The sequence below is a fragment of the Penaeus vannamei genome, chromosome 26 (assembly GCF_042767895.1).
Source record: "Penaeus vannamei isolate JL-2024 chromosome 26, ASM4276789v1, whole genome shotgun sequence".
Taxonomy (NCBI): Eukaryota; Metazoa; Arthropoda; class Malacostraca; order Decapoda; family Penaeidae; genus Penaeus; species Penaeus vannamei.
In genome coordinates, this window is record NC_091574.1 from 8,409,175 (window position 1) to 8,416,674 (window position 7,500).

Here is a 7,500-nt window from a genome sequence, read left to right on the forward strand (position 1 = left end):
TTGACACAAGGATGAGATTGGCGACATTGTCTTTCCTTCACTTCAACCAAGAAACTGGAGGCGAGGTCGGGTGGGAAAGAGGGCGCGATCTGGAGAGGAATTTTGGTTGAATAATGAGTCAGTTTTGGTTGAATAATGAGTCAGTTTTGGTTGAATAATGAGTCAGTTTTGGTTGAATAATGAGTCAGTTTTGGTTGAATAATGAGTCAGTTTTGGTTGAATAATGAGTCAGTTTTGGTTGAATAATGAGTCAGTTTTGGTTGAATAATGAGTCAGTTTTGGTTGAATAATGAGTCAGTTTTGGTTGAATAATGAGTCAGTTTTGGTTGAATAATGAGTCAGTTTTGGTTGAATAATGAGTCAGTTTTGGTTGAATAATGAGTCAGTTTTGGTTGAATAATGAGTCAGTTTTGGTTGAATAATGAGTCAGTTTTGGTTGAATAATGAGTCAGTTTTGGTTGAATAATGAGTCAGTTTTGGTTGAATAATGAGTCAGTTTTGGTTGAATAATGAGTCAGTTTTGGTTGAATAATGAGTCAGTTTTGGTTGAATAATGAGTCAGTTTTGGTTGAATAATGAGTCAGTTTTGGTTGAATAATGAGTCAGTTTTGGTTGAATAATGAGTCAGTTTTGGTTGAATAATGAGTCAGTTTTGGTTGAATAATGAGTCAGTTTTGGTTGAATAATGAGTCAGTTTTGGTTGAATAATGAGTCAGTTTTGGTTGAATAATGAGTCAGTTTTGGTTGAATAATGAGTCAGTTTTGGTTGAATAATGAGTCAGTTTTGGTTGAATAATGAGTCAGTTTTGGTTGAATAATGAGTCAGTTTTGGTTGAATAATGAGTCAGGTTTGGGTTGAATAATGAGTCAGTTTTGGTTGAATAGTGAGTCAGTTTTGGTTGAATAATGAGTCAGTTTTGGTTGAATAATGAGTCAGTTTGGGTTGAATAATGAGTCAGTTTTGGTTGAATAATGAGTCAGTTTTGGTTGAATAATGTGTCAGTTTTGGTTGAATAATGAGTCAGTTTTGGTTGAATAATGAGTCAGTTTTGGTTGAATAATGAGTCAGTTTTGGTTGAATAATGAGTCAGTTTGGGTTGAATAATGAGTCAGTTTGGGTTGAATAATGAGTCAGTTTGGGTTGAATAATGAGTCAGTTTTGGTTGAATAATGAGTCAGTTTGGGTTGAATAATGAGTCAGTTTTGGTTGAATAATGAGTCAGTTTTGGTTGAATAATGAGTCAGTTTTGGTTGAATAATGAGTCAGTTTTGGTTGAATAATGAGTCAGTTTTGGTTGAATAATGAGTCAGTTTTGGTTGAATAATGAGTCAGGTTTGGGTTGAATAATGAGTCAGTTTTGGTTGAATAGTGAGTCAGTTTTGGTTGAATAATGAGTCAGTTTTGGTTGAATAATGAGTCAGTTTGGGTTGAATAATGAGTCAGTTTTGGTTGAATAATGAGTCAGTTTTGGTTGAAGAGTCAGTTTTGGTTGAATAATGAGTCAGTTTTGGTTGAATGATGAGTCAGTTTTGGTTGAATAATGAGGCAGTTTTGGTTGAATAATGAGGCAGTTTTGGTTGAATAATGAGTCAGTTTTGGTTGAATAATGAGTCAGTTTTGGTTGAATAATGAGTCAGTTTTGGGTGAATAATGAGTCAGTTTTGGTTGAATGTTGAGTCAATTTTGGTTGAATAATGAGTCAGTTTTGGTTGAATAATGAGTCAGTTTTGGTTGAATAATGAGTCAGTTTTGGTTGAATAATGAGTCAGTTTTGGTTGAATAATGAGTCAGTTTTGGTTGAATAATGAGTCAGTTTTGGTTGAATAATGAGTCAGTTTTGGTTGAATAATGAGTCAGTTTTGGTTGAATAATGAGTCAGTTTTGGTTGAATAATGAGTCAGTTTTGGTTGAATAATGAGTCAGTTTTGGTTGAATAATGAGTCAGTTTTGGTTGAATAATGAGTCAGTTTTGGTTGAATAATGAGTCAGTTTTGGTTGAATAATGAGTCAGTTTTGGTTGAATAATGAGTCAGTTTTGGTTGAATAATGAGTCAGTTTGGGTTGAATAATGAGTCAGTTTTGGTTGAATAATGAGTCAGTTTTGGTTGAATAATGAGTCAGTTTTGGTTGAATAATGAGTCAGTTTTGGTTGAATAATGAGTCAGTTTTGGTTGAATAATGAGTCAGTTTTGGTTGAATAATGAGTCAGTTTTGGTTGAATAATGAGTCAGTTTTGGTTGAATAATGAGTCAGTTTTGGTTGAATAATGAGTCAGTTTTGGTTGAATAATGAGTCAGTTTTGGTTGAATAATGAGTCAGTTTGGGTTGAATAATGAGTCAGTTTTGGTTGAATAATGAGTCAGTTTTGGTTGAATAATGAGTCAGTTTTGGTTGAATAATGAGTCAGTTTTGGTTGAATAATGAGTCAGTTTGGGTTGAATAATGAGTCAGTTTTGGTTGAATAATGAGTCAGTTTGGGTTGAATAATGAGTCAGTTTTGGTTGAATAATGAGTCAGTTTTGGTTGAATAATGAGTCAGTTTTGGTTGAATAATGAGTCAGTTTTGGTTGAATAATGAGTCAGTTTTGGTTGAATAATGAGTCAGTTTTGGTTGAATAATGAGTCAGTTTTGGTTGAATAATGAGTCAGTTTTGGTTGAATAATGAGTCAGTTTTGGTTGAATAATGAGTCAGTTTTGGTTGAATAATGAGTCAGTTTTGGTTGAATAATGAGTCAGTTTTGGTTGAATAATGAGTCAGTTTTGGTTGAATAATGAGTCAGTTTTGGTTGAATAATGAGTCAGTTTTGGTTGAATAATGAGTCAGTTTTGGTTGAATAATGAGTCAGTTTGGGTTGAATAATGAGTTAGTTTTGGTTGAATAATGAGAGTTTTGGTTGAATAATGAGTCAATTTTGGTTGAATAATGTTAATTTTGGTTTATAATGAGTCAGTTTTGGTTGAATAATGAGTCAGTTTTGGTTGAATAATGAGTCAGTTTTTGTTGAATAATGAGTCAGTTTGGGTTGAATAATGAGTCAGTTTTGGTTGAATAATGAGTCAGTTTTGGTTGAATAATGAGTCAGTTTTGGTTGAATAATGAGTCAGTTTTGGTTGAATAATGAGTCAGTTTTGGTTGAATAATGAGTCAGTTTGGGTTGAATAATGAGTCAGTTTTGGTTGAATAATGAGTCAGTTTGGGTTGAATAATGAGTCAGTTTTGGTTGAATAATGAGTCAGTTTTGGTTGAATAATGAGTCAGTTTTGGTTGAATAATGAGTCAGTTTTGGTTGAATAATGAGTCAGTTTTGGTTGAATAATGAGTCAGTTTTGGTTGAATAATGAGTCAGTTTTGGTTGAATAATGAGTCAGTTTTGGTTGAATAATGAGTCAGTTTTGGTTGAATAATGAGTCAGTTTTGGTTGAATAATGAGTCAGTTTTGGTTGAATAATGAGTCAGTTTTGGTTGAATAATGAGTCAGTTTTGGTTGAATAATGAGTCAGTTTTGGTTGAATAATGAGTCAGTTTTGGTTGAATAATGAGTCAGTTTTGGTTGAATAATGAGTCAGTTTTGGTTGAATAATGAGTCAGTTTGGGTTGAATAATGAGTCAGTTTTGGTTGAATAATGAGTCAGTTTGGGTTGAATAATGAGTCAGTTTGGGTTGAATAATGAGTCAATTTTGGTTGAATAATGAGTCAGTTTTGGTTGAATAATGAGTCAGTTTTGGTTGAATAATGAGTCAGTTTTGGTTGAATAATGAGTCAGTTTTGGTTGAATAATGAGTCAGTTTTGGTTGAATAATGAGTCAGTTTGGGTTGAATAATGAGTCAGTTTTGGTTGAATAATGAGTCAGTTTTGGTTGAATAATGAGTCAGTTTTGGTTGAATAATGAGTCAGTTTTGGTTGAATAATGAGTCAGTTTGGGTTGAATAATGAGTCAGTTTGGGTTGAATAATGAGTCAGTTTTGGTTGAATAATGAGTCAGTTTTGGTTGAATAATGAGTCAGTTTTGGTTGAATAATGAGTCAGTTTTGGTTGAATAATGAGTCAGTTTTGGTTGAATAATGAGTCAGTTTTGGTTGAATAATGAGTCAGTTTTGGTTGAATAATGAGTCAGTTTTGGTTGAATAATGAGTCAGTTTTGGTTGAATAATGAGTCAGTTTTGGTTGAATAATGAGTCAGTTTTGGTTGAATAATGAGTCAGTTTTGGTTGAATAATGAGTCAGTTTTGGTTGAATAATGAGTCAGTTTTGGTTGAATAATGAGTCAGTTTTGGTTGAATAATGAGTCAGTTTTGGTTGAATAATGAGTCAGTTTGGGTTGAATAATGAGTCAATTTTGGTTGAATAATGAGTCAGTTTTGGTTGAATAATGAGTCAGTTTTGGTTGAATAATGTGTCAGTTTTGGTTGAATAATGAGTCAGTTTTGGTTGAATAATGAGTCAGTTTTGGTTGAATAATGAGTCAGTTTGGGTTGAATAATGAGTCAGTTTTGGTTGAATAATGAGTCAGTTTTGGTTGAATAATGAGTCAGTTTTGGTTGAATAATGAGTCAGTTTTGGTTGAATAATGAGCCAGTTTGGGTTGAATAATGAGTCAGTTTTGGTTGAATAATGAGTCAGTTTTGGTTGAATAATGTGTCAGTTTTGGTTGAATGATGAGTCAGTTTTGGTTGAATAATGAGGCAGTTTTGGTTGAATAATGAGGCAGTTTTGGTTGAATAATGAGTCAGTTTTGGTTGAATAATGAGTCAGTTTTGGTTGAATAATGAGTCAGTTTTGGTTGAATAATGAGTCAGTTTTGGTTGAATAATGAGTCAGTTTCGGTTGAATAATGAGTCAGTTTTGGTTGAATGATGAGTCAGTTTTGGTTGAATAATGTGTCAGTTTGGGTTGAATAATGAGTCAGTTTTGGTTGAATAATGAGTCAGTTTGGGTTGAATAATGAGTCAGTTTTGGTTGAATAATGTGTCAGTTTGGGTTGAATAATGAGTCAGTTTTAGTTGAATAATGAGGCAGTTTTGGTTGAATAATGAGGCATTTTTGGTTGAATAATGAGTCAGTTTTGGTTGAATAATGAGTCAGTTTTGGTTGAATAATGAGTCAGTTTTGGTTGAATAATGAGTCAGTTTTGGTTGAATAATGAGTCAGTTTTGGTTGAATAATGAGTCAGTTTTGGTTGAATAATGAGTCAGTTTTGGTTGAATAATGAGCCAGTTTTGGTTGAATAATGAGTCAGTTTTGGTTGAATAATGAGTCAGTTTTGGTTGAATAATGAGTCAGTTTTGGTTGAATAATGAGTCAGTTTTGGTTGAATAATGAGTCAGTTTTGGTTGAATAATGAGTCAGTTTTGGTTGAATAATGAGTCAGTTTTGGTTGAATAATGAGTCAGTTTTGGTTGAATAATGAGTCAGTTTTGGTTGAATAATGAGTCAGTTTTGGTTGAATAATGAGTCAGTTTTGGTTGAATAATGAGTCAGTTTTGGTTGAATAATGAGTCAGTTTTGGTTGAATAATGAGTCAGTTTTGGTTGAATAATGAGTCAGTTTTGGTTGAATAATGAGTCAGTTTTGGTTGAATAATGAGTCAGTTTTGGTTGAATAATGAGTCAGTTTTGGTTGAATAATGAGTCAATTTTGGTTGAATAATGAGTCAGTTTTGGTTGAATAATGAGCCAGTTTTGGTTGAATAATGAGTCAGTTTTGGTTGAATAATGAGTCAGTTTTGGTTGAATAATGAGTCAGTTTTGGTTGAATAATGAGTCAGTTTTGGTTGAATAATGAGTCAGTTTTGGTTGAATAATGAGTCAGTTTTGGTTGAATAATGAGTCAGTTTTGGTTGAATAATGAGTCAGTTTTGGTTGAATAATGAGTCAGTTTTGGTTGAATAATGAGTCAGTTTTGGTTGAATAATGAGTCAGTTTTGGTTGAATAATGAGTCAGTTTTGGTTGAATAATGAGTCAGTTTTGGTTGAATAATGAGTCAGTTTTGGTTGAATAATGAGTCAGTTTTGGTTGAATAATGAGTCAGTTTTGGTTGAATAATGAGTCAGTTTTGGTTGAATAATGAGTCAGTTTTGGTTGAATAATGAGTCAGTTTTGGTTGAATAATGAGTCAGTTTTGGTTGAATAATGAGTCAGTTTTGGTTGAATAATGAGTCAGTTTTGGTTGAATAATGAGTCAGTTTTGGTTGAATAATGAGTCAGTTTTGGTTGAATAATGAGTCAGTTTTGGTTGAATAATGAGTCAGTTTTGGTTGAATAATGAGTCAGTTTTGGTTGAATAATGAGTCAGTTTTGGTTGAATAATGAGTCAGTTTTGGTTGAATAATGAGTCAGTTTTGGTTGAATAATGAGTCAGTTTGGGTTGAATAATGAGTTAGTTTTGGTTGAATAATGAGACAGTTTTGGTTGAATAATGAGTCAATTTTGGTTGAATAATGAGTCAGTTTTGGTTGAATAATGAGCCAGTTTTGGTTGAATAATGAGTCAGTTTTGGTTGAATAATGAGTCAGTTTGGGTTGAATAATGAGTCAGTTTTGGTTGAATAATGAGTCAATTTGGGTTGAATAATGAGTCAATTTGGGTTGAATAATGAGTCAATTTTTGTTGAATAATGAATCAATTTTGGTTGAATAATGAGTCAATTTTGGTTGAGTTTGAATTCATTATCATTATCTTAATTTCTATTACTATTGTGATTATCAGTACCATAAGTAGTAGTAGTAATAATTGTAGTAGTAGTTGTATCATTGTCATTATCATTACGCTTACTATCATTATCATTTTTTATGTTGTTATTGGTATCATTATTATTACCATTATCATTTTTTATGTTGTTATTGGTATCATTATTATTACCATTATCATTATTACATAATTATCATTATTATCATAACCATTATTATCATTATCATTACTATTACCATTGTTATCAAAATCATTATCATAATTGTTACTACTACCATTATCATTGTTATTATTGTTATCATTGTTATCATTATCATGACTACAATACATATAATAATGATGATAATGATGATTATCATCATTATCATCATTATAGTTATTATTATTATCATCAAAATCAACATCAGTATTAGTATCATCATCATTATAGTTATTATTATTATTATTACTATCATCATTATCATCATCAATATCATCATTAGTATCAGTATAATCATATCAATTTTCTTTCACTAATTAGAAAAAAATCGAAAATTTCGCAGACTCACCTCAGCAAAGGTCGTACTCCCGGCCCTCACAATACACGTGATGGTGCATATGGTGACCGTCACCATCGTAGCTTTTCCCAGAATATTTGTCATTGTCCCGCTCTGAATCACCATAGCAAGACGGGTAGAGGATGTAGTTTGAAAATGCGAATGGAATACATATGATACAAGAAATTACCTCTCTTTGGCTACGTCCTGAGGCTTCAGATGAGTAAGGAATGTGTGTGTGGAGAGATAAGAGTATCTGTCTATCTCAATAT

General features: G+C 32.1%; 1 protein-coding gene across 1 annotated transcript in view; it reads right to left on the reverse strand.

Moving 5' to 3' along the window:
• Nucleotides 1-7,500, reverse strand: part of LOC113805653 (uncharacterized) — a 10,325-nt gene that overhangs the window by 1,904 nt on the left and 921 nt on the right. Inside the window, exons 2-3 of the mRNA XM_027356710.2 lie at nucleotides 7,241-7,342; nucleotides 1-89 (exon numbers count right to left, since the gene is read on the reverse strand). The exon at nucleotides 1-89 is cut by the window's left edge and continues 44 nt beyond it. Coding sequence (XP_027212511.2) covers nucleotides 1-89; nucleotides 7,241-7,333 — 182 coding nt within the window. The 5' untranslated portion in view covers nucleotides 7,334-7,342. The remainder of the gene's footprint in view (nucleotides 90-7,240; nucleotides 7,343-7,500) is intronic.